Raw genomic sequence first — 27,543 nt, forward strand, 5'->3', positions numbered from 1 at the left:
CATGTTATCTCCCAGCCAAAGACAGGCAAAAGCTGTGCATAAAGGCAGATGAGCTGCTTGAAGATTCATCTCTGCCGGTGCTGGCGACTCGACATTTCCCCGTAAATCTGAACGCGGTACATCTTGATTGCAGCCTGAGATGAATCATTGTCATCTCTAATCGCGTTCTGATTCACTTGCAAGCATGAAATCTCATTTAAAACATTTTTTTTCCTCAAACACTTCGGCACTTAAAAGCAGCGTGGTTTGTAGCAGGAAGTGTGTCAGCACGGGGACCGGAGAGTGGGGTCACGCAGAAGCGGATCACTGCAGCTTTTGTTCATTGTTTTCTGGTTACAGCTATTGATTGCCCGACTCTACCCTCAGCACTCTATTTTTGCTGTTTTAGGAGGTCAGGGGAGAAATCAATGGGCTGGGAATACCCGTGAGGGGCCTGGGATAAGTGGTGACAGGCCTGGATTAGTGAGGTCTCATCGGAACTGTAACACCGGGGATGATCAGCTGTGATGTGAGGAAGATGGAAGCAATGGACTGAAAGAGACAGAGGAAGAAAGAGAGCATGTTGAATCCAAATGACATAGAGAGTCTGTTAAAGTAATCCACCCTGTGGTGTCTACATGTTATCAGAAACTGAACTATTGACCCAGAAGCAATGTATTTTAGTGGGCCTTATAAAATCCAGCCTCTTGTTCTACGCTTCACTACGTACAAAGGGTTTGGGCTCTGAGTGTTGAGAAAAGATTGCTTATGGTGTTGAGGTTTTAAATTTTACTGTTAAAATCAAGCTCAGTGAGAGAAACACCACACGGAGCTCTGAGGGGAGATGAAAATCCCCAAATTAAATTTTTGGGGAAAATTCAATATTTTGTAGATATTTGTAGCATATATTTTATACAAGAATTATTCATATCAGCAACAATAATAATAAACGTATCTTTTATTTTTAGCATTATACAGAGAAACTTTATTCGCTAAGCTTATATTTAAGGACCTAAAAATTCAGAAAACCTGAGGATATTTCTTGTGTATGCTGGCGAATTAAACAAGGAATGGCTGTAAAAAGAAATTGGGCTCTATGCATTCATACATAATATTTCCAAGGCAATTTTCAAAGGAACATTTTTTGTGTGTACAGATGGAATAGAAAATGAAGGCATCCCAGAGTTTTAAGCATTAGGCCTTGACTCAGCGTGTTAAAAAACAGCTTCCCATAGGCTGCATGTGATTGGCTGTTCTTATCGCTTGGTTGATTGCTGTTTTAGCCCCTTCCAGAAAACTGACTGAAATTAGACTAGAAGGAGCCGTCTGAGAGCAGAAGGTTGCACTTTGAGGTAGGAATGAAAAAAAAAAAGTGTTTAACTGATAACGTTTTGTAGCAGAATACAATGCTTTGAGACATTTTAGTGACAGTAAACTACTGGGGGTACGAGCTTGAACCGCAACGAGAATCAAACACAATGACTTGTGCATGTGTATTTCCTACTCTGCGTCCGTCAAGTATTTTTAGCCACAAGCTACCATTTCCCAACAGCAGTTAGGGAGCTATATTTCCACTTCTCTAATGAAATTCGCAGACTTTCATTTCAAGGTGTAGTTTTTTTTTTTTTTTTTTTAGTATGAGACGTCGTAATGTCACGGGAAGCCCTCAACATATCGAATGTCTTGTCTGGTTTAATAGAAGCAGATGGCCTCCAGCGTGGCTGACAGAGCCATTGGGGCCATTATTGGGGCAGCGGTGGCAGATGCAGCAGGTAAGATACACACCATACAGATAACACTCCTCAGTCATATATATATATATATATATATATATATATATATATATATATATATATATATAAGCTCGGTATATTTCAAACAGAATGTTGTTGCTTTCTTTAGTCAGTGCTTTAGATGCTTTATCCGTCAGAAACATCTGGACGTGCTGACAGAGTTCAAGGGAGGCGCCGTCATTTCTGAGTGTTAGCAGAATCACTTTTCGGGCACAGCGTTCAACGTGACACCATGAGACTCACTCGGTTTGGCTTTCGTGTTGTTCCCCCTTTGTTTGAAGGACACACCCTTTATTGTACACGAGTGTCTTCAATTAGACAAGTCACGTGATGTGACACAATAATTCAATAATGATAAAAACAACAACAAATGAGAGCACAAAACATTCATAATGTCAACACCCCCACTTGCTCACATTTGGGTAACTTCCTCTGACTCTTAATATTTCAACCAAAATACATTCATGATACACCAAACATAAACATTCCATACTTCCCTAACTTAATCTTTGTTGTTGGTTTAGTTAGTACATCTGCAACCATTTCATTGGTTGGACAGTACTCTAGAAAAACTTTTCCTTCATTTACGACTGATCTGACAAAATGATATTTAATATCAATATGTTTACATCTTTGTCTATATACAGGATTTTTGGCTAAGGATATGGTACCCTGATTGTCTTCATAAATCTTAGCTAAATAATCCAGACCATCCATGTTGAACAACAGTTGTTTCAAGTATAAGCATTCCTGTACAGTAGCAGCTAATGCCATGTACTCTGCTTCACATGTAGATAGAGCTACTGTAGGCTGTCTTTTGGTCTTCCATGAGACTAACGGACCATCTTTATTTAGACTCATACAGTAACCTGTTGTACTTCTTCGATCTGATACATCACCTGCCCAATCAGCATCACTGTATGCATATATAAGGTTATCACAGGCACCCTTTTTAAAACATAGTTCCTTATCTTGTGTACCTTTTAGATACCTGAAAACATGCTTTACAGTATTCCACTGCTCTGCGGTTGGGTTTGCAAAGTACTGTGCCAGTTTACTTACTACATAGCTTAAATCTGGTCTTGTACATGTTGACAAATAGATTAAGCTTCCTACTGCCTCCCTGTATTTTCTGACATCACTCATTACTTCAGCATTATCAGCGTAGTTGAGTTTCTGCTCACAAGGAATAGTTCGTGGCTTACAGTTCTGCATGTCAAACTTTTCCAATATTTTCCTCACATACTTCGACTGTGACATTTTAATACTGTCAGCATCTTTCTCAAAGTCAATGCCAAGAAAATGTGTCAACTTTCCTAAGTCCTTCATCCTAAATCTGGATGCAAGTTTCTCTTTTACATCTCTAAGGATATTCATATCACTGGCAGCAATAATCAAATCATCGACCCATATAATGATGAACACAGTTTCAGTATCGGTGATCTTTGTGTAAACACAATGATCAGCAGGGTTTTGAACAAACTTGATTTCACATAGGTAGTCATGCAACATTTTGTTCCAGTTTCTGCCCGACTGTTTAAGTCCATAAAGAGATTTTTGCAGTTTATACACCAGTCTTTCATTTTCTTGAGATTCCTTCTTGTAGCCCTCTGGTTGTTCAATATAAAGTTCACATTCGATTGGAGCATGTAAATATGCTGTCTTTACATCCATCTGGTGAACAAACATGTTCTCCTGTGCCACCTTTTGCATCAACACTCTGATGCTCGTCATGCTAGCAGTTGGTGAAAAGGTTTCATCATAGTTCATACCTTTCTTTTGACTGAATCCTTTAGCAACATATCTAGCCTTATATTTGTCTGATCCATCACTATTCTTTTTGATTGTATACACCCATTTACCCCCCACTACACCTTTACCCTCAGGTAAATTGGTCAGGGAAAAAGTAACATTGTCCCTTAATGACTGCATTTCCTCATCCATTGCTGTAACCCACTCTTTTGCATTCACAGATGTTACAGCTTCTTTGTAGGTTTGAGGTACTCCACTTATCAGTCTGTAACAATAATCAATGTTGGCTATCTGCTCTTCATCATCAATGCTACATACATAGTCATCCAAATAACCTGGTTTCCTTTTTTCTCTGACAGGGTATCGCCTCTCAGGTTCTTCATGTTTTGTTGTATGACTGGTACTCGCCATTGGTTCCTCTGTGCTCAGTTTATGGTCAGAAACATTTACTGGATCAGCTTCTGAAGTTTTGGTTGCTCTCGGACTAATTCTAATCATATCATCATCGTCCAAAGTTACATCCGTCTCATTTTTCTCTCTGGATACAAATTCCACAAGCCTGTGTTTCTGGATTTTCCTGCTGTTTGGATAGTAGACCATATAGGCTGGACTGTTCTTGTCATACCCTATAAAAATGCCTTTTTCACACCTTGAATCCAGCTTCCCTTTCTCTTGTTTGTAAGTGTAACAAACGCATCCAAACTTGTGCATCCTAGAAATGTTAGGCTGTCTGCCTGTCAACATGAAGTAAGGCGTTTGCTGTGTGCGATTATTATAACATCTGTTTCGCACTACAGCAGCTGTCTGAACTGCATATGGCCATAACATTCTTGGTAACTCACCATCGATTAACATACATCTAGCCATGTCAAATAAAGTTCTCCAGTTTCGTTCTGCCGTACCATTTTGATGTGGAGAATATGGTGCTGAGGTCTCGTGTCTGATACCATTTCTGCTCAGTAATGCCTGATACTCTTTTCCTGTGAATTCAGTACCATTGTCTGACCTCATACATTTAATCTTTCCATGTGGAGCCATGTCGGCAATAAACTTTTCAGTAGCTTGTACTGTGTCACTCTTGTTTTTCAAAAAGTATACAAAGACTGCACTGGAATAATCATCTGTGAAGGATAATGCATATCTGTGACCAACTTTGGATATTGGGTCTATAGGTCCTGCTAAATCTGTGTGGACCATTGCTAGTGGTCCTTTAGCTCTTGCATCTGGCTCCCTGTTCCTAGTTTGAACAAATTTTCCTTTTGTGCAGACTTCGCAATATGGCATTGGTTCACCTCTCCCTTTAATTTCCATGCCATGAACAACATTTTCTAGCTTCAGTACATCTCTGTAATTGCAATGTCCAAGAATCTCATGCCAACTTTGTAAGTCATAACATTTTTTACACTGATCACCACATTCACTGTCCATCATTTGTAAGTAATACAATTTGTTACATACGTGAATGGGGAACTTGGTATCGTCTCTGAGAAGAACGTTCTTTCCTTCTTTGAAGATCACCGTTGCTCCGCTGGATGTTGCAGCTTTCACTGAGAAGATGTCTTGCGGATATGAAGGGATGTATAATGCGTTCCTCAGCACCGTTTTAAGACGTCGACCTCTCCTGTCAATCAAAAACACTTCCGCGTCTCCTCGTTGCTTAGCAACCCCAAAACACCTGGATCCATCAGCCAATTCCACGCAGTGCGTCTCGGCCTGGAAACTTTCATCAAGCTTCCGAAACTTCTTGATGTCGGTGATTATGTGCGACGTCGCACCAGCGTCCACCATCAGACCTCTCCTCTTGATGTCGTCCACTCGCATGTCAGCGTCGCTCACCCGGAAAGCAAACTCTTTGTCGCCGCCCGTCTCTTCGGCTACTTTCCGTGCGTTGTCCCGTTGTTTTCTCCGTCTGCAGGTTGCGTTGCTGTGATTGTTATTCTTACAGTAACTGCACCACTGCTTCCGCTGGCAGGTTCTGCTTATGTGGCCTTTCGTCCCACATTTAAAGCACACGATCTCAGAACTTCCTGCTCCAAGATCATTTGCACTTCTTGGTGCCCACTTCGTACCAGAATGGGTTTTAGCTTTCATCACATTGTCCTCAGATACTGTGGCACGCATATTTTCAATGTCCTCAAAACTTCTGAGTTTAGTCTTAAACTCTGCAAAAGTCAACGTAGCACCATCTTCGCTTTGAGTGATATAAATAGCAAATGGCCTAAATGTCTCTGGAAGTCCTTTCAGGACCATGGCGATCAGAAGTCCGTCGCTCAGCTCCTCACCTGCACTTCTTAAAGCGGTGATCGCTGTCTCAGCTCTGATGATGTACTCGGTAACCGACTCACAGGGTGATTTCTGCAGTGACGTCAGCTCAGTATACAGGTTAATCACTCTGGGCTTTCCTTTACCGGCGTAATGGGCCCGCAGGATTCCAAGCGCCGCACGTCCATCGTCTGCCGCGTCATGCATGATAAGTGATAGACTCTTGTCATCCAAAAACTGAATGAGCTCTGCATAAGCCTCAGCGTTTTTCTTCGCGTCTTCCTCTTCATCGTCATCATCGGAGGGGCTTGTCAAAATTGTCTGTTTCAGCCCTTGCAATCGAAGATGTCCTAAAAACTTTGTTTCCCATAGTTCGTAATTTTTCTCGTCTCCATCAAAGAGAAGTCTTGACCAGCGGCTGTGTGCCATGTCTTTTTCTCTTCTGTTCATTTCCCTTGTTTACTTACACAACAGATGTTCACCGTCTGTTGGGACATTCACTCGTTTCTTCATTGATCCTGGGCCCATAACCTGTTAGCAGAATCACTTTTCGGGCACAGCGTTCAACGTGACACCATGAGACTCACTCGGTTTGGCTTTCGTGTTGTTCCCCCTTTGTTTGAAGGACACACCCTTTATTGTACACGAGTGTCTTCAATTAGACAAGTCACGTGATGTGACACAATAATTCAATAATGATAAAAACAACAACAAATGAGAGCACAAAACATTCATAATGTCAACACTGAGCCATGTTGATTACACCTAACAGCGATAAACACATTCAAAACAAGTGCTTTCATTCTGGTTACGACGTGTTTGCTGTCAGGACAGTATAAAATTTAACAAAATGAATGGATGAATTCTAGTTATATACAGCTTGAATCAAAGGTAGATTTTATTCGGCCCTTTCACTTAGAAATGTAACTTGGGCTCAGTCAGACTTGATGGAGTACGACAGGGTGCTAGGCTAAGAAAATAAAAAGTGAAAATAAAATTATGCGAATAAATTCATAGCATTACAAGAATAAACTCGAAATAATACGAGAATAAAGTCATAATGTTACGACCAATCTTGTAATATTATGACTTCATTCTTGAAATATTCTGACGTTATTCTCATATTCATTCAACTTTTTTCTTGTAAAATTATTCTTATGTTATTACAAATTTATTTTTGTAACATTGTGGCTTTATTCTGGTAATGCAATGACTTCATTGGAGTTTATTCTCTTAATTTTCCTTTATTGTTATTATTTTTTTCTTAATATGGCCTTAATACTCCATCGTACTTGGAGGGCATCTGTGATTGTCTTTTGTCATATTTCTGGGATTTGACTGGGCTGATCTAACACACCTTAGTGTTGTTGTTCTGTTGGATGGTGAAGCTCCGCCCCACTTCTAAGTCAAGTTGTTCTTCCAGGATTATTTTTCTTCCTGTCTAACGTCTCCATCTTGGTTAAGGAAAAACTGCTTCTCTTTCTTGTACCGTAGCATAATTTCAGATTTTACTCATGAAAAATAAAACGCTCCTTTCACTCCATTTCACAATTATAAACTACTTTGTGTGGATCCATTAGGTAAAATGCATTAAAGTCTAAAGATGTAGCTTGACAAAATGAAGAAGGTTCAGGGCTTTGAACGCTGTGTCTCCCGTTACAGAGATACAGACCATTAACAGGAGGTAAAACGCTTTAGGAAAGCAGAGGAGAGAGAGAGAGAGAGAGAGAAAAAAGAAGATATTATTAAATTTTCTATCTCTTCCCGTCCCTCCGGTTCTCCGTTAACCCCTACAGCCCAGCCGATGCACTGGATCTACAACCCGGACCGGCTGAATGAAGTCCTCTCTGACCTGGAGCCCTGTCCCGAGTTTCGGCCTCTGTCAGCAAATCCTTTTTATCGCAGGACAACGGGCGAGCAGACCTGCTACGGAGACCAGGCGTACGTCCTGCTGGAGTCGCTGAGTCAGTGCGGAGGTACTGGACTTCTCCCAAAACGGTGCGGCGAGAAGTGTGACACGCACAAGCGAGATGCTTCTCAGAGCCCTGGCTCGACTGTTTGTTATCAAAATTGTTCGTTTTTACTTTTGCTTGAAAGAAAACGTCACGTGAAAATAAACAGAATCAGACACGATATAGCTGTCGAGACGTTACTCTTCTTCAGAAAACCTTATCCTGAAGACGTCAAGCTGTTCTTTTATCACTCAGAATGTTTTTTCCAAGCTTTACAGTTTGTCTTTCTTCTAATTTAATCACTTAACGATTACCGTTTCTGGCTTTTTTTGATAGATGTCGACGTGAAAGACCTGACTAAGCGCTTCTACGAGTTCTTCGGGCCGGGGACGGTGTACGATCTGCCCGTCAACGATCCTTACAGGAATAAAGGAGGTACTTTGTGACTTCCCGTTTTTCCACTGATTTCCCTACGCGTTAATGACCAACTTTAGAGGCCGGAGGGGATGTGAGAGCCACTGTTACGATCTGTTAAAACCCTCTGTATGTTTCTTTTCTTTTCTTTTCTCTTTTTTTTTTTTTTTTTTGCTGAAGGGACTGTCCCTGTCCGTATAAACGTGACAGGAAGCACAACTTCTCTATTCTTGGTTGCGCTCTCTGCTGCGCCGTAAATGTTTGCTGCCTTGTTTTACTGCTAGGATGACATGTAAGATTCAGTTCTGCAGTAACTTACCACAACAGCACAGTACGCCGCTGGGTCCAGTAAACGCCAGACAGCTGCACGTCTTGGAGTGATTGCGTCGTTGTTTTTCGGAGGGATTTTCGTCACGACCGAACGTAAAGCTTCACCTACAGAAACCTGAACTCAAGAAAGCATCAGGAAGAGTTGCTTGTTTTTTTTTTTTTTCTTTCCCCCTCCCGAGTTTCACATCTGGTGAAAATCGATTCCGATATTTTACGATTTCTTCTGTTTTTGACACATCAAAACACACTCAAAAAGTTTCAGATAACCAAGCAATTTTTGATACAAAACAAAGATAATCTGAATTCTGAAATAAAAAAAAAGTTTCTAAATGATGAATTCATTTATTTACCACTAGTCTTTGCCACATTAATGGGGCCTTACGGATAAATGATCTATTGAACTGGATTTTGACTAAGGCATTGCAAAATCCTCACTTTTATTTTCTTTCCTATTGTTTTTTTTTTTTTTTTTTTTTTTTTTTTGCTTTTATTCATAGGTAGACTTGTTTTTATGCTTTGAGTTATTGTCCTGCTGCCTAATCCAGTTAATTTAGTGCTTAAGGTTACTGATAGCTCGAGGTCGGACATTGTTCTTTGGCATTTTTTAGCACAAAGTTTCATCAATTACCACATATCATCCATTTTTTGACATAGCAAAGCAACGACAGGGTCTACAACCGTGATGTAATTTTAAACAAGTCTTACACCAGATCTAATAACATTTTATAAAAACTAAAAATCCACTCAATTTTTGTCTCATTAATCCACAGAAAATATTCCCAAAACGACAGAATTTCCTGTTCCCTGAAGTCAGCCTAGAAACTCTCCCACAAATGTCATTTTTACTCCTATTTCTTCCTTATTTTCTAATTTCTAATAATTGACACTGTCCAAAACTTAGCACAAAGCGAGGCTTGTGGTTCTTGTGCAGCTTCCTGGATGAGTTTATATGTTTTTTTGTTGCATTCTTACACTCCAATTTACACTCCAGTCGCATTCTTACTGGCAAGGTTCACCACTGGTCCATGTTTTCTCCATGTGGAGAAAATGTGAAACACCACTGGGGTTTTGAGATCTTTTAGCCTACTTCATGTTGTAAGACGGGTTCAGACTGGATGAATTTCTTTATTCTACAAGTCTGGCAGTAGTCAGGCTTAGATTTGGGTTGTGAAATTGATTCCCAAGCAGCGGCTAATGACACTTAATTCCTGATCTAACAAAGGGAGCAGAGATATTTTGACAAACTGCTGATCTGGATTCATAGGTTCTCTCCCTTACCAACTGAAACAGTCACCATCAAAACCACAATCTGCATTTACCCTTGTGTAATATCGACATCTATCTGGTGATCTGACCTCCATGAAACACTCTCATCATCTCACCGGTTAGGTCCCAAAGCCATTCTTCCCATTGACGGTCCGTGGAGGAACGCGAGCCTGAAGGCTTTCTTAAGAAATGTTGATGCCGGAAAAGAAGAACCAGGTGATTTCAAAAAAAAAAAAAAAAAAAGAATCATAAACTCAAACCAATTGCCGTCTGATATAAAATATTTGAAGACTTTAAACCCGCTGTACTTTGTTTTGTTTGGTTTTGTTGTTTTTTTTTAAGGCTGCGACGTGGACTGTCAGATTGACGGTGTCACCAAGCTCGCTCCGGTCGTCGCCATGTTCGCCGGACGACCCGAGATGCTGGAGAAAGTGGAGAGCGCCGTACGCGTCACCCAAAACAACGACATGTGTGTGGCAGTGACTCTGGCTGCTGCGAGGTGAGGAGGATGGGGACGATTTCGCCGGATTACGTCTTAAGCGACTGGGTCGTCCTGAATCGTGGCGTGTTTGTGTCCAGGTTTCTGGAACGTTTCATTCTGAAAGGCCCGGATCCCAACGCTTTGGATGCAGTTGTGGCTCAGCTGAGCGACCCCAACAGGAAGAACCCTCAGGATCTGGACAGGGCTGTCATTGGTGATTGAGCTGATGCCGTAAACTAAAACTATCAAAACGGGGCCTCGCTTTGTGAATGTAACACTCTTTAGGCCTATATATGTTACTTCTTAAGGGTTGCATTTACTGTGCTCATTAGAAATTGTGAAACTAAGCGTTGTACGGCGATTTTAAGAGGATAGAGTAAACATCCAATCTTGGGTAAGAACCACGTAATTACCATCGTGTGAAATGAGCCACGACCTCAATCCAATCAGTTTGCCTCTCAGATTTAATTCCACGGAGCTAATGAAAAGCCCCGGAGCATCCATGATAGTTAAACATAAGTTTTCCAACAAGAAATGCTGCACATGCTGATGTCTATCTTGAATTTGCACAGCGGAAACTAATTCCCCTTTAAACAGGAGCAGTTAGATTGGAAGTATATGCAGAACATCTTTGAATAAACACCAAAGTTTGACTGAGAAGATCCAAATGAACCACTGTATTTTGTCTCTCTTCTTCTTCTTCTCTGTCTCGACTGCAGCGCATATCGGCCAGGTGAAGGAGAACTTAGCCAAAGCGTCCCATCAGCTCATACCCGCTGTGTTCACTAACACATGAGGTAAGCCAGTAGATAGCAGCGGGACTCAGGTCTGTTGACTTGGCATCGCCTTCACGCCCTTCCTGAAAGCAGATCCTGTCATTAGGCCCCCCTTTTGCCTTTGATCTATAACGCTCTCCCTCCTCCTCCGTTTTTCTTTTCTTTTTTTTTCTTTTTTATTCTGCCCTCCCCTGCTGAGTTGGCTGTCTCGGGGTTTAAAAAGCTTTTAAAGTTCCCCCTCGCTAGATCCGTTCACGTCCCTGCTAATGGCGTCTGAAGAGCGGAGCAAATGACGGTGCTTCTGCGGATAATTGGAAACATGCCTGTGGTCGTCTGTGTCCAGCTTTGCCCGGTGCGTTCCAGGCGGCGCTGCACGGGGTCCTGACTATGAAACAACTGGAGGAGGCTGTGAGGGACACCATGCGTCGAGGGGGATGCACCGCCAGCCGGGCCTCCTTCATCGGAGCCTGCTTCGGGGCGCAGGTACAGTAGGAATGTCAGTCAATGATCTGAACCCATACTGGCATAGGAAAAAGATTATTAAATACCTTCAGATGTAATGCTTTCACAAAATGGTCATTATTACATTATGATTAAAAGCTGAAAGAGACAATAATAACAAATGCTGATGTGTGGCACTTTGCCCGGAACTGCGCCTCAAAACAAGGATTGTGAGAGAATGTTATGGAACTGTTAAAACATGGTGGAGGAGGTGTAATGCTGTGGTTCTGTTACTCAACCAAATACTCTGGGAGTTTTGGGAGTGCAGCTCTTCAGATCAGAACGCCACAAAACCAGTGCAAAATGTTTCATCACACGCATCAAATTTCTTGCATGGTCGTCTCAGTCCCTAGAGCAATGATTCCCTTTGTGATCAGTAAAGCATTTTTGAATTAAATTGAACTGGACTATTGTGGCAAAATTAGCGAGAGTAAATTGGATCACGAATGGAGACAAAGTGCGCGGAGTGAAGCGCGAGCGAGCTAGGAGAACGTCTCCGCTCGCGGTTACGTTTTTTGGCGATAAGTTGGCAGAGCTGGTCAGCTTCTTACCATTACACGTGATTGGCTACAGTCCATTTCCTCTGTGATTAAACGGAGCCTTGATTCAATCAATAATTGTATCAAAAATTCCTCTCTCTGAATGTTTCAACTTTCTGAAATGTTATAGAGAGTACAACTCATTCATATCAAAGGTACCAGAAATTGTACCAAATTTGAAGGGATTTATTGTGAACCAAATAAATGCCTTCAAATTAAAGGTTGTATTTTTGTAAAAATTTCCAGTGAGATGCTCTAAAAGTAGAATGTTTTTTGCAGGTCTTGACAAGAAACAGTGCATGGAAACATTTTGCATACATCCTCCATGTCTATATTTGTGAAACACTCATTAGCTCTGACAGCGCGCTCGTCTATTCCAAGAGTTCGTCTGCATTAATCTGTCATCTCAACGTATTTGCAGACCGGCCTCCGCGGAATCCCGGAGTCATGGAGGAAGAGGACGCTCAGATACCCTCTGCTGTTGGAGCTGGCTGAAAATGTGGTCGGCAGACGGCAGCAGTTGTAGCTTTTATTGACCGATTGAGTGTAGGCCTCCCCATGATACAGATGCACTTTGACATGGCAGTTCATGACGGCTGCATTCTAAAGTCTGAGTGTAGCTTGAAAATATTTGCTCTGTCAAAGTTTATTTAGTTGGGCGAAAGAAAAGGAGGAAGAGAAGAGAAAGTGTGTCTAAATTGTGTGTGCTCAAAATAAAACTCTGCCCCCCCCCCCTAACTACCGTATCTGTATCCGTCTGTTATCTTCTCGGCTGCTTAATATTAGGAAACATGTCTGGTGGGTAAATCATCCGCCGCAGTCAAGCTTCAGCAGCATTTCTATCTTCTTTATTCCTCTGAGTACGTTCTGTTATTTTTGAAGTGAAGGAGCTGCAGCGGACAGATTTACTTCTGGAACGAGGAGAGACTGCAACCTCCTCCTCTCTCCAAGGAGCCTCTCTGCCTTTATGAAAGTGCTGACTTCGATATTCACATGTTTAAAGCATCCACCCCAACACTCCTGAAAGTTGGCCAAGCACAAGGCCATGCCAGAGACTTTATGTCTTTAGCACGGCGTGGGTATAAAAATGTGGTGTGTAGGCTACTTAGTTGCTTTTCCAGCCCACTTGTTGAAAAATGATAAATGGGAAGTAGTTTAAAGTCTAAACTCTAAAATACAAAAAGAAAAAAAAAAAAAAAAGAAAAGTTAAATGCGTGCTTTATTTTAAACAAACGATGGCTTTGCGTAACAGGAAGAAAACACAGTTGCGATTGGGTAATTACAGCCTACACGGTCTGTTAGCCAACGTTTAGGAGAGCGAAAAGGTTGTGACCAGCAGAAGCTTTTGTCTTCCTCCCACACTGCATGCTCATTCTGTCATAATTACATCCAGACATAAGGAACATTTCAATTTTTTTTCTTTTCTTTTTTTTTTTTTTTAAAGATCTGCCAAATTGTGCATTCCTTGAATAGCTTAACACAAGAACTGGCTTGTTAAATGTTTTCTTTTAAGGATGCATTTGGTCCCACTCAGAGAAAAGTGTCACATGACCCTAACACCTTTATTTATACAAATTTTCATCAGATTAGAAAAAATAAAAACACAGCTAACAGAAAAAGTGCAATGTTCTTCTGATCCTTCTGTTGTTTTCTCAGTTTTATTATTTACTTTTTTAATCTTTCCACTGCTGTTTTAAAGTTGGGAATGAACTCCACACACAATACAATGAATTTTTTGGCCACTAAATTTGGTATTTCAGCCTGTTTATGGTCATACGTACCGTAGCATTTCAATCAGATTGAAGTCCAGACTTTAAATATGCCACTCCAAAATATTCATTTAATTTTTTTGAGCCATTCAGAAATGAACTTGATTGTGTGCTTTAGATCATTGGCAATGTACTGATGTTCAGAGGTTCTTCTGGTAGAGAGCAGAGTATTTCAGTTAATTAAATCAGATTGTCCAGGTTTTCAGGTTCTGGGGTAACCTACTCTGGGCTTGTACATCTAGTCCCTTGAAGTCTTTCAGTTTATATTATGAATATAAACTATCAAAAAGTAAAAGATGTTCATGACTTATAGCATTATTCTCTGTCATAATACTTCCAAATGTTTATCCTTGGCCATCATTTTCATCTACTTTTGCAAACTAGTTTGCATCATTTGTGCTTAGTTAACAATTTGGAGTTTTTAAAGTAAATTGTAATTGGTAAGTGGTCACCCACTAATCTGCTTTAGCTGATGACCTGTGGGAACTTTTATAATAGTACTGAACATACAGTTCTAGTTTAAGTAATTGTTTCGCTAGAGCGACTTAATCCCAAAAAAACAGTAGGCGAAAAGCACATTTTGTGCATCTAATATGTATAAAACTTCTTGCCATACAGGAACAAATATAGATCAAGAGAGATAGCCTATGCCGCCACATACTTTTGCTCCAGTGAAAAAAGTGATTTATAAGACTGCGTCGAATAAAATGAAATGATTAACTTTGCCTGTTAAATGCAAGCTACAAACAGTGTATGAATTATGAAATTTCTCTGTCATTTTATTCGAACTTTTTTACTTTATATTTTACCTTCTGCCAGTGAATGCCTCTCGCGCATGCGCGCGACTACGTAAACGTTGTCTCTGAGAAGCCAGAGCCGTGAACTATCTTTCAGTGTACTATCTTTGTCTGGCTCAACAGCTGGGTGGAACTCAGACAAAAAAAAAAAAAAGAAGAAGAAAAAAAGTTGCTTCAATGACACTTTTTGTTGGGATGACAGCTTGAACGTGAGATAAGCCCGTTCTTGTGTCAGGAGGAGAGCACTTTCACCTGGACTGCCATGGATTTTAACGTTAAGCGCTTAGCCGCGGACGCCGGTACTTTCCTGAGCCGCGCGGTGCAAGTAAGTGAAACTGTCGGGAGGAAGTTGTTGCTAATTAACCTAGCTGCTAGCCTAACCAGTTAGCTCAGCTGTGAGATAGTTACCGTTACTGCTGTTGTTACTATGTAGCTAAGTGCAATGTTGTCACCTGAGTGAAAGACTCTGTGCCCTCCAAACTTAGCTGTTACTTTTAGACAGTGTTTTTAAACTGCGTAGTCTTCGTTTTTTACATGGTGCTCCATATAACCACCAACGCAGGCCTCAGAAACCATCAAACAAAACTATCAAATGTAGCTAGGCAGATAGCCACTTGACATATCGGTCCTCTTTTGATAAACCGATAATGAGAGAAACTAACCATTTTGTTCTTATTATTTGGCTGACAGTTTACAGAAGAGAAGCTTGGACAGGCTGAGAAGACTGAGTTGGATGCCCATTTGGAGAACCTCTTAGGCAGAGCTGAGAACACCAAGCAATGGACAGAAAAGATCATGAAGCAAACAGAGGTCTTACTACAACCTAATCCAAGTGAGTATCTTTTTTTTATTACTTCGTCATGGACTTGTTGATCATCTGAAGCATCATAGTACATGCTGTATTTTGATGCATTTTATAGACTGGAAATGGTGAGATTCTTAGTCGTGATGCATTGAAAAAAAAATCGTAAAAGCCGACTGATTTATCTCTTGTTTATCATTTGTTCAGATCTAACTTCATAATCTGTGTAATGTGTACATTTCTCCACATTGCCCCTTTAGAACAATGCCTTTATTCATTAATTTTTTTTGACGCCCGTCTTTTTTTCGCTGTGTGTGAAGTGTGTGAGCTCAGCTGTGCATCCTCCACAGCTCACACCATGATGCCGTATCTCTAAAGCCCAACCGAAGCTATAGGCACAACAAACATATGGACCATCTGGGGATTCCAGTCTGGTGCAACAGTCGGTGCTGAACTTTCTAATGTTCTTTTCACGGCTTAAACATATTTGATCAGAACCAGCAGAAGACCATTTCAGTTTTTGCTTGTTGTGATTGACATTAATGCAGCTTTCTGTTGTGAGATAACTGGAGTCAGGCCGTAGTGAGCTCAATGAGAACACTCCTTGCAAGTGGCTCCCTCACGGATGTCTTATGACTTTGTAATCGAGTTATCCTGTTACGTTTTTTTTTTTTTCTTTCTTCTGTTCTTTAGATGTTCGACTGGAAGAATTTGTGTACGAGAAGCTGGAGAAAAAAGCCCCCGCACGAATCAACAACCACGACTTGCTGGGCCACTCCATGATCGAAGCCGGAAGCGACTTTGGTCCTGGGACTGCTTATGGTGAGTGAGTTTATGACGTCGACGAGCTTTCACGTTGTTTGTTCTACTAGAAAATAATAAAAAAAAGAATAAAATAAAAAGCTGTTCAAAAAGTTACCGATACTTTCTGATCCTTTAAGACTCAGAAGCTTTGTGCCAAACATCAATTTCTTTCTGTTTATGCAACAAGTGAAAAGGCTGAAAGCTTCTTAGAGCGCATTAGCTTGGACTGAAGGTGGGAAAGTGTAAAGTAGTTCATCTGCATTTTCCTTGTGATCTGAAAATGTATTTCTGTATTAATTATTTTAACGGATCGGTTCTTGTGGACAATTTTCCAATTTTTTTTAAAACTCTGACTCATTTCTCTGCAAGACTCATAATCTAAGATTTAAGTACAGTGTTCAAAATATTCTTTTTGCCATATCTGTGCAAAAAGAATATTTTGATTGAATGAACAGTTGAGTTTAAAGTTGACATATTAAGCCGTCTGTCGCAACTTGGAAATTAGCCTCTGTTAGCATTTCTGAGGATTCTGGTTGCAGGTTGGAAACCGGTGGGATTTGTGGTTTGTTTTGGCAGTGCGGCTAACATTAATAACAATATCCTTCCCCACATTTTATGAATCAGTCCTAAAAGAAGACATTAACCAGTATTTCTACAGTAGGCTGTGTCACTGGTTTAATAAAACATGATCAGTATTGGTAATAAATAGTTTATGCTTGCAGCAGTGCTACTCTGACTTTCCCAGTCGGAAATTTCAACTTCGGTTTGCATTCCTGTTGTTATTCTGGCTGGCAATCGCACTTCAAAGACTACAAAGAGAGCGCACCATTCCTTTACTTACTTTTTTTTTTTATTTCTGAAGAGTGCCAAGACTTTCAAATCCAGCACGATCCTCAGTAGACAGAGGAGGGAAGAGAAAAAAGAATAGAAAACACCGTATATATTACCTGGTGATTTATTTTCTTATGAGACGGTTATTCTGATGAGAAATCTACCTTCAGATACAAAAGATTCATACTAAGCTAATACTGTGAAGTTGCAGGAGCGAAACCAAAAGACATACTGACAGTAATGTGAAATAAAAATGAACGAAGGTCCTGATTATTACGGCAGTGTGCACAAGATTTTACTGATGCAGATTTCTTTCTGAGACGTATTTTATTGTGGAGTTCAAATCTAAAACATTTTAAAATTTAGATTTTCTTTTTTTTAAAATCTGTCAAACATGAAATACTTTGCACATAAAAAAGTGACAGGTAAATGCTTTTTAACACATGCAATGTTCTGCTGAAACACAGCACTTTGTTACATTCATGAAAGTTGAATAACATACTAATAATAATAATAATAATAATAAATGTTCAGCTCTGGGTATTGATTTGTTAAATTGTTTTCATTCCTTCCATAATTATACACTTTTTAAAGTTATGATTAGAATGGTAAAAGTTGGATTTTGTTAAAAAATAAACTGGAATTTTGACAATAATAAAACATATTTCATAGTTTGTCATTGCTTCAGCTAATTTCTCTTTGGGAATCCAACTTATTGAGCCCAAAAACTTATATTGTATCTGCCTGTCTGAGTGTATAGTTAAATTATTTTAGATCAATACTATTTTTATGTCTGAATAATTACAATGAGGTTTGACTTCCTGAAAGTCTAAAACAGAATTTAACCCTCTTTCTTATTTAAGACTTGGATATTTCAGAAATGTACATACAGAGAGTAAATTTGGAAATCGTCAGTGTTGCCTAGCAACTAGCAACCTTTCTCTTCTTGTTGCGTTGAATTAACTTTAAACTTTTCATTTTTTTCCTCAAGAGAGAGAAAAAACATCTGGATTTAGTTGCTAATAAGCTAATAACATACCCAGTGTGTCAGACAGTAGAACTGCTCAACAAATCACCTCTATGCGACGGTTTGGATTTCTTAAAACTGATGGATAAAATAAGATTCATTTGGAAGATTATTTTATTTGTGCAGCAATTTTTTATATTTCTTTTAGAGGGCAACCAGGAAGGATCTGCATGCGTGAATGTTCCCGTAACGCAGCTCCTGATGTTTTAAGCACAGACATGTTGAGGCCTCTGGCAGATTGCAACGCTTTGTGAACTCTTCCTTGTGCGGCTGACTAACAGGAAACGCTCTGATAAAATGCGGCGAGACGCAGAAGCAGATCGGCGGAGCCGAGCGGGAGTTCATCCAGAGTTCTGCCATCAACTTCCTGACGCCTTTTCGAAATTTTCTAGAGGGCGACTTCAAAACCATCCTGGTGAGTTGGGTTAAACACGACAAACGTGTCAAAGTTTCCAAATTGTCCAAGAGCGAGCACGGAGGAAATGTCAGGGTTTTTTTTTTGTTTTTTTTTTAAACTTTACGTCATTCCCTATCTAAAATAAAACAGCTGACCACAGCAACCGCACCCTTGTACTAGTTGAGATTTTGCACCGTTTTTAGAATCCAGGATTACTAATGATGTTACTTTCTTCTCTTTTTTTTTTTTCCCCATTTAGAAAGAACGAAAGCTTCTACAGGTCAAACGTTTGGATCTAGACGCAGCCAAAACCCGGCTAAAGAAAGCCAGGATGCCTGACGCAAGAGCTGCAGTGAGTACACATTTAAAAAAAAAAAAAAAAAGGTTTTCTGCGACTTTTAAGTCGCAGAAAACTTTGCAAAATTTGCAACCAGTTTTGGAGACACAAACACAAACATCCCGATACGGATTGAAAGCCTCTAAAGTCGCACAAGTTGTGACTGACACACGGAGCTGAACGGATGTCCAGCTCAGTCCTTGTGACTCGTATTCCTGATTCTGAGCAACGATGGGAAGTTTCAGGTTCCCCTTTTCTGGACGGTTTGTTTTTCTCTGTGCTCATTGCTCATTTTTTCTTCATTTTGAAGTTCCACATTCTTTAGAGCTTTTCCTCAATGTGTTCTCAAGTATTTTAAAGCCAACTTACCGATATTTGCAAACTATTAGAGATGTTGAAATGCCTGCAACAGACCAGCTTTAAATGTGTCTATATGAGGGCTGCATGACACTGCAGTGCATACTTGGTTATTATTAAAGTATTATGCATTCAGGCTGTATATACCAGTAAAATACAGCAATAACTAATGTAGCATAAAATTGAGGTGTTACGGTAAAGTAATTAGGAACTTCGACTAAGTCCAAAACAGCAGATGTAGACAGATGATGCACAATTTTAATCATAACAATAATAAAATTATTATTTTAGTGATTGATTTATTCATTTGATTATTCTGTAATCAAAATATCATTGAAGCTTTTTATGCAGTATTAAAAAGGCAAATAAACAAATAATTCAATTCCTTTTTTCAATATGAAACTAAGCTTAAAAGTTCCTTTAGTGAACGCTAAAAAAACAAAAAGTGCCAAATAGGAGTTTTTATTTTTTTTACAGAATTTGAAGCTAAAACTCTGGCACTTGAGGAGTTTTAGGTAGAACATATTTCCAGACGTTTTTTTTTTTTTTTTATCTTAAATGTGAAATGTATGTATATTTTTTTTTGCACAGTTTTAACTTGATTACTGCTCTGAATGTGTTGCTCCTTGAGCCACTGGCCGTTCTGTGAGTCCTTGTGCTGAAGTCAACTGATTTATGGAATAATCGTAAATTAGTTGACTGTTACTTCAATGTTCATTACGATGAATCGCTTCACCCCTAACTCAGTTTTATAGGCTACTCGTAGGGGCTCCATGCATTGAAGGAATAACAGAAAGACATTAACTCTGGTTAATTAACTAATGAATCGTATCGTTATCTTGACATTCACCAAAGTCGTGTGTTTTTCTAACTTTGTGCGCCGGTCGTAGAGACATGATGAAAATCAAATTTTCTTGAAGCAGTTTTTCCTTACTACTAATTCTGATTCAGACACAAGCGGACGGCTTTAAATGCGCGTCTTATCTCACAGTGTTAAAATTTGCTCCATGTGATTAAAGCTCAACTGTTCATGCAAATAATCAGGGAGATACTTACCAGTCACCATGAGCTGCATCGTGGCTCGGTAGCTTTCCTGTGGAGTCAGTAGGCAGCAAGCCTTTTGATGAGCTTTAACCGCTTGACTCATCAACGGCAAGTCATGTCAGGAAAAAACACGTGATGTTATTTACTGTTGGTAAATTGTGAAGCCTTTGTGAATTGATTAAGGTAAAGATTGCAAACTTGATTAGGGACTAGTCTCAGCTCAATCCCATTAAAGACATTAGACAGATTTCCCTGGGCAGAGGCAGTTTTTCTCCTGTTGCAACACGCCTGTAAAACCTGACAGGCTGCATTCTTAAAAAGTCTTAAATTCATGTATTTAAAATTAAGCCCTTAAAATATCTTAAATTCGCTTAAAAAAAATTAAGGATTGGGGTTAAATATGTTAATGACAGGTCTTAAATTTTGACTTGGCAGGACTTTTAAATCAAGTATACCTTATCTAGTTTTTTTTTCTTGTGGCCACACTCAGACATCTTCATTACAACTCACTGCTAACATGCCCTTACTAGCTAGCTAACTTTTTATCGTATATCACGAAGTGAAAATTAATCGCCAGTTGGCTGAATGAAGTTTGTACATTTCTTTGGAGACATAAGTCTCGATAAATTCCTTTCGTAATGGTCTTAAAAAGACTTAAATTGGAGTTGTTGAAACCTGCAGAAACGCTGTTTGAGTAAGCAAACGCGAAACCTCTACTGTAAATATTAGTTTCTGTGGGTTAACACCAGCCCTTGTTTTTTGTTTTTTCCTACTCATTCTGCGGCACCGTTTAATCGTAAGAAAACAGATGAGAACCATCTTAACAGCCGACGTCGCCACAGGCGGCGTGCGGTTTCGTTTTTTTTCCCACCTCCGTACAAACATGGGAGTGAGGATGTTGCTGTGTTGGCTGCAGCAGCTGTAGCGCTAACTACTGTGTCACGTTTGTGTGTTGTTTTTTTTTTGTTTTTTTTTTCGCAATGCCGCAGATGTGAGCAGAGGAAGTGACAGAGGTGAGTGGAATGTTGGAGCCGTGCTTGATTTGAACACACAGACGCACCAAAATCCCAGGGCAGTTTTGTCAACAGCTGCTAATCTTCCTGCTTCTCCTCCAAGACACATTCAGCCCCAATTTTTAAAATGTCCCCCACCCAATCCCTAAATTTTGTAGTGTTACAACCACAATGAATATATTCTGTTGTGGTTTAATATTCAAGACCAACTTTTTTTTTTTTTTTTTGTAAAAGAAATTAGCAAATAAAAACCTAAAGTTGTGGTATGCATTTGTGTTCATCCCCCTAAATTCATCATGTTGTGTGCATGCTCAGCATATAAAGTGGTTGAGATTTTTATAAAAAAAAAAAAAAGGTTTAATAACCATATTTAATTATAAAAACAGGTAAGCGTAGAAAAGTAAGCCGACTTTTCTTGGTCCTCAGGCAGAGCAGGAGCTGAGGATGACCCAGAGTGAGTTTGACCGACAGGCAGAGATCACGCGTCTGCTGCTAGAGGGCGTCAGCAGCACTCATGTAAGTAAACTCAGAGACGTGCATGTCTTTCTCTGCTGTGATTTTTTTATTTTAAAATGATTAAAATAAGCAGAAATGTTTCTTTTTTTTATTATTGATTTTTTTTTTTCTTCCACATTATCAGGCACACCATCTACGCTGCTTGAATGACTTTGTGGAGGCCCAGACGACGTACTACGCACAGTGTTACCAGTACATGGTGGATCTCCAAAAGCAACTCGGCAGGTGAAACATTGCTGCCGCCTCGCTTTTGTTTTGTCCATTCCCAAAGAGCTGAGAGATTACACCTGTAATTTGAATAAAAGAGTGACTAATCCTGAATAGATCAAGTTCGGTCACAGTATCTTTAGTACACGAATTAAGAGTTGAGACTTAAAAAGAGACCAAATTGCATGTGTGCTCATTGTCAATTAGCCTCTATTTTCGAACACGTTTCGCTCATCCTGTCTCCCGCCGCCACCAGTTTCCCGTCCTCATTCTCCAACAACAACCAGTCGTCCATGTCGGGCGGGGCCAACGTCTCGGTGCCCACCGCACCCATGTCCGCCTCTCTGCCCAGCGTCTCGGCAGGCAGCAGCAGCTTGGCGGCGGGTGGATTCAGCGAGCTGCGGAGCTCCAACGGCAGCCGCAAAGCGCGGGTCCTTTACGACTACGACGCCGCCAGCAGCAACGAACTGTCCCTGCTGGCCGACGAGGTGAGGCTTCACGGAAATTCAGTCGCACTCACAGTTGTGTTTTCGTTATTATGCATTCCCGGTAAATGTTAGTTCCATGGTATTGTTGATTATTTTTAGTTTTCTTTCCAAGAATCCACAGAATTTCAGTCAGCTCTGAATCACAGCAGTTTCTTTTTTGCATTCTTACAGATGCACCATCTGTTTAAACCACATGGTCTCCCATTGCAGGACTACAGGAGTGCCACTCCTTGTATGTGGCTGATTAACAGTGACTCCACATTGCCTCATTCCAAACATTTTTCTTCCATAAATTTCTTCCATAAATTAACCTCTAACAAAGACAATTAGTCTTTCTTTGGTTTCATCAACTTGCTAAGTCTGATTGTAAGAATGGTAGAGAATTCTTTCAGTAGGCTGCTGTGTTTTTGAGTTAGAAAATGTTTAAAGTTGACAGAAAATGTGAAAATATCACTAGGTAATTATCTGTTATTGGAAGGCATTATAAACACCATCAATAAGGTCTTAAAAGAAGCAGGCATAAGAAAATAAAATTAAAATAGGTCAGTTTTTTGCACTTCCAAAATGTCCACAATATTTTTATACTTTTTCTGACATGTCACTTTATTTACTGATGATGTTGGCTTGTTCCATTAAATTTAAAAAAGGACACCTGACCTCAGTCAGATATCTCCCATCACTGTTACCGGTGTATAAAAACAATTACAATAAATAAACAAAAGACGTGCTTAGCCTGGTGGGGGCGCAAGTAAAGCCTGCTGGCCCGCCAGGCTTACAATACACTGACAGAGCAATGTTACATAGGTGAAAGGGAAGTAAAAGTATTGGGCCAAAAACTGTTCCCTGTGGAACTCCTGATTCAACTGCATGAGGAAAATCTTTAATAACGTAGAAGATTTGACAGTGAATCCGATTCTTCGCTGTCAGTTTTTTTTCATTTCCCTGTCAGAACATGCTGATGACCTTACTTTTGTAGTTTTGCAAAGCTTTTGTTAATAATTCTCTCCACTTTCTGTTTATTCCCCCCAGGTGATCACAGTTAGCAGTGTCCCAGGCATGGACTCAGACTGGCTGATGGGGGAGCGAGGCAACCAGAAGGGCAAAGTGCCAATCACCTACCTAGAGTTGCTCAACTGAAGCACAAATCCTCTCTCTCTCTCTCTCCTCTCTCTCTCTCTCTCTCTTCTCACATCCTGTGCAACCAGCTGTGATTCCGTATTTATACCACGCTGCAGGGACAGGCCTCGCTTTCTATTTCATTCAGTTTTTTTTTCTTTTTCATGTTTCTTTTGTAAAAAAAAAAAGAAAAAAGAAAAAAGAAAAGATGGACTCTGTTATGCCGCAGACTTTAGCAGGAATAAATAAATCTGAGTGACGGGAGAGCGGATGGACCTTTTTCCTCATTAGTTTGCAGAAAATCTCTTAAACCTTCTTCGATGCCTTTGAGTTTGGTTCCACGCGAACTGAAACACGTGCCACACTTCTAAAGATTTTGTTTACAAAATTGATCTCAGATGGTGACCTTAAATGCTCCCCCCTCCTTTTCCTTACTGGAAAAAAAAAGAGCACTTCAGCTTGAAGTGAAGAGTTTTGCTAAATATTTTTAATTCTTATTTTATAAGCGTTAATCTGGAGGAGCAGTAGCTGTTATGGTTGTCCTGAAAATCAATTTTGTTTGGACTGTATTGTTTGCGTTTTGCCACAGATGTGTTAGCATGAAGCTCATAGCCGTTTCTGTTCTTGTCCAATGGATTGTTGGAATATTGCCTTTTACAATCCACATCTACTCCATCAGTATTGAGCTCAGTCTGTTAAGTATTGATTACTAATGTTTCAACGCCCCAACAGAAAACTTTTTTCCACCAGTTTTGCGGGACAGAAATCAGCCATGGCTGTGCTTAAAATAAAAAAAAAAAATAAAAAAAAATTCTGCCTTGTTCCGGAAAGAAAACCTGGTATTTGTTTCTCTGGTTTTGATCAGCTTGCTGTTTTACTAAAGAAAATGTTTGCAGTAAAGATTACTAACCCATCTGGAATGACACCAAGTTTGCATTTCAACTTTTATATGAGCTGTATTGTTGCATTTGAGGCCGTATTACAAAATTGAGCTTTTGTATTTTGTGTAAGTGATGCAGTGGCCTGTGATTGTAAAATAAATATGAAATATGAACCATCGAAAGTAGGCATCTCAACATTATTGTACGGGTTAAATTAAAATTTCAGATTGCACAGGTGTACTTTCTGATGAGGCCACCAGAGGGCAGGGCAGGAAAGAATATTGTGAAACGCACAACCCGTGAAAATGTTGCTTGAATGTTTTTTTTTTTTGCTTTTCAAAGCCAGAATAGTAAAAGTGAAAATGAACCAAAAAATACATAAATAAAAGAATGGAAGAATCATTTTAAACACAGACGTTGACAAAGTCAGACATTTCAATCAAAACGTTTTTCCACTGAAAACTATAAGTGTGTTTTCACACACAAAAGTGGATATTTATAGACCTATGGGAAGCGGTTTGTGTACTATTTGATATTGTTAATGTATGCCATCATTTCTTTTGTGTACCTCTACACAACCAGGCCACGCAATGTGGTCAATTACAAAAGCGTGTGTCCAACTATTAGGAGCAGAAGTTTTTCTGCACCAGAGCTGTAAAAGTAGCTTATATTTTTAAGTGCCAACTAGGTGACGAATCACCAAAAAAACCAAAACGATATATACCTATTTAGATGGTAACTAAAGACAGAATCTGACTCCTACGTTACAAGGAACATTTAACTCCTGTGGCTGGTATTTATTAATCATCATGAAAAACAAGTTAAACATAAATTAATTCAAAATGTTTTCTTGTACGTTTCAAACTGAACTTAGTGGTGCTGTTAAGTGCTGACGTATGGTAGTTTATTTCAAACATGATTGGAAAATGAGAATAAAAGAAACAGAAAAAAATATATAACGTATATAATCAAAATATACAGCATAATTTTATGTTTGAAAAGGGATATGGATAAATATCCGTATGTTATATTGTACCCCAGCATCTCAAAACCAAAACTGTCTTTGCCCCATCGGGTTGAGGCATCTGACAGTAACTGTTCAGTATTATGCTTAAAAATTCAACAGTGTTGAATTATGCCATCCTCAACTAAATCAGTTAAATATCTTCCTTTTTTTTCTTTTCTACTGTGTGATGTTTTTACATTTCTGTATTTCCACACCGCTTTAATTCTAACTACAATAATTGACAACTAGTGTGTTTTTAAAAACACTAGTTTGAACTTTTATCCTGATTTTTTTTTTATTTTTTTATACGTAATCTTAAATCTCAAAGTTTTGTCAGATTTATATTTTAGCATTCTGAGCTTGTTGAAAAATTACCTCATGGCCGTGTTAACCGTGGCCTCACTGCCGCTGAACTCCAAGCCCTTTATAATGAAATGTTCGTCATCTTTATCATTCCATAAATCAGTGCACTGGAGGACAGGAAGCCATTTTGAAAGCTTCACAAGATGTTCGTGCCACACAACATTTTCCATTTGAGGTTCCTCATTTGAATTTCAGAGGAAAATCAAAAGTTTAAAAAGTAAAAAAAAACAACAACATGCACCCCCTTATATATTCAAGTCTGTTTTTTTATGGAATATTACAATTTACCCTTGAATGATCTTGCTTTTCATACAACAAAGGTGTCCTTCAGTGACGAACAGCTTGGTCTCTTCATCTCCACTCTTTGGGACCAATCTCTAACTCTATCAGAGACTACATTCGGAATCGGGTAGTAGAGGTCTGTTTGGATCGTTAAAAAAAAAAAAAAACACCCAACCAAAAATAAATGACCAAACACATTTTCTTTTTTGTATTTGTGCTATATTTAATTTGGTTGCCTCCTGTTGTATGATCAAATTGTCGCAAACATTCAAAATAGATTCTTGAACTTGACATGTGCAAGTTTAAGTTTCTGCTTATTTATTTTTGATAAATAGTCACAGTGTTTTTTTTTGGGTTTTTTTGTGCGATTGGTTTTCTGTGACATCTTGGTGAAGCTCTACGTTCACTGCGAAGGGCCTGTCATGAGAGCAGAAGGGTAAAGAGGAAGTGAGTTTTGCAAACTGCCTGTTGACTAATAAGCTGCCTGTACATCTTTTTATACACTGGACAATATTTTCATTTTCCAGAACATAGTGAAACCTAAGAGCTAGCCTCTTGTTACCTTTGCTCTTAAAGTTTTGCTATTTCGTATTTATAGCTGCAAAGTTAAGTAGACGTCACGGCCAAAATAAAGAGTTTTTCATTTATGTTTAATTTCAGACTATAACGTGTCAGACCAAAGTATCACCACAGTGATACCTTCACGCCGTTATTAGTCCATACCGGACCACATCACTTACTGTTGATTATCATTTCATGTTCCCAAAATGAGCGTTTTCACAGTTTTTGTCCCTTGTGGAGAGGTAAAATGCAGCCAGCTCACACAGATAATCAGATGAGCAGTAGCATGCCTGAGAAAAAGCACTTCCTCTTTCAGCAGTCCTTATTTTCTTTCATATTTTGATGGCTGCCACAACTCTTCAGATATGCTATTTCAGCGATGTGTCTGCAGCCTGCTTGAGGAAGGCTTTCAAGTCACAGTAACAGAGGATGCAGATACCAAAAATAAATAAATAATAGACTCGTTCATGTGCGATCAACTCCCTATCTGGTGACAAGTTGAGACTACTGAAAAAACATTCTGCAGGAAAGTTAACAGTGGAAACAGAGTGATAAACAGAAGCACAATGATAAGCATCTGCTTATTTAAGATGTTTTGCGCAGGAAACTGAAAGTACTAGGACACCAAGAAAAAAATTTCACTTTCTTTTTAAGTATTGAGCTACATAGTTGCTAGATGATTTGGCCTTAGTAACCATTTAGTCTACCATCCTGCCCAAAAATGGAGAGTAATGGGTTGCATTACTAACATTCCCTGCTCCTCTGATGCTCAGTATCCCTAATTTAGCTCATTCTGCAGATACGAGTGGGTCTAACCCTTGACTCAGTCAAACATACGTAGGCTTATCTAAATGGACTCGTATAATACGGAACACAAACAGAGTACACTTGATGCACTGA

At 39.4% G+C, this 27,543-nt stretch overlaps 2 protein-coding genes across 2 annotated transcripts; both read left to right on the forward strand.

Moving 5' to 3' along the window:
- The first annotated feature begins 1,196 nt into the window (after positions 1–1,196).
- LOC106927396 (crystallin J1B-like) lies at positions 1,197–12,779 on the forward strand. The gene is made up of 10 exons (XM_015002935.2): positions 1,197–1,331; positions 1,679–1,751; positions 7,583–7,762; positions 8,075–8,173; positions 9,872–9,964; positions 10,091–10,247; positions 10,328–10,443; positions 10,949–11,026; positions 11,349–11,488; positions 12,467–12,779. Exons 2-10 carry the CDS (start codon positions 1,685–1,687, stop codon positions 12,569–12,571), a joined length of 1,035 nt encoding a protein of 344 aa, XP_014858421.2. The 5' UTR covers positions 1,197–1,331; positions 1,679–1,684; the 3' UTR covers positions 12,572–12,779.
- Positions 12,780–14,428: 1,649 nt separating this feature from the next.
- Positions 14,429–24,613, forward strand: sh3glb1a (SH3-domain GRB2-like endophilin B1a). The gene is made up of 9 exons (XM_015002934.2): positions 14,429–14,936; positions 15,302–15,443; positions 16,107–16,235; positions 18,357–18,490; positions 18,732–18,824; positions 21,650–21,739; positions 21,864–21,964; positions 22,203–22,434; positions 23,464–24,613. Exons 1-9 carry the CDS (start codon positions 14,874–14,876, stop codon positions 23,569–23,571), a joined length of 1,092 nt encoding a protein of 363 aa, XP_014858420.1. The 5' UTR covers positions 14,429–14,873; the 3' UTR covers positions 23,572–24,613.
- The last annotated feature ends 2,930 nt before the right edge of the window (positions 24,614–27,543 follow it).

Source organism: Poecilia mexicana, unplaced genomic scaffold, assembly GCF_051168715.1.
Source record: "Poecilia mexicana isolate PSO_F unplaced genomic scaffold, ASM5116871v1 scaffold_20, whole genome shotgun sequence".
In the NCBI taxonomy this organism is placed as follows: domain Eukaryota; kingdom Metazoa; phylum Chordata; class Actinopteri; order Cyprinodontiformes; family Poeciliidae; genus Poecilia; species Poecilia mexicana.

Coding starts and splice junctions, on each gene's coding strand:
- sh3glb1a (XM_015002934.2), top strand. CDS start 14,874: ATGGATTTTAACGTTAAGCGCTTAGCCGCGGACGCCGGTACTTTCCTG. Junction 18,491..18,731: donor GCGACTTCAAAACCATCCTG/GTGAGTTGGGTT, acceptor TTCCCCATTTAG/AAAGAACGAAAGCTTCTACA. Junction 22,435..23,463: donor TGTCCCTGCTGGCCGACGAG/GTGAGGCTTCAC, acceptor TATTCCCCCCAG/GTGATCACAGTTAGCAGTGT.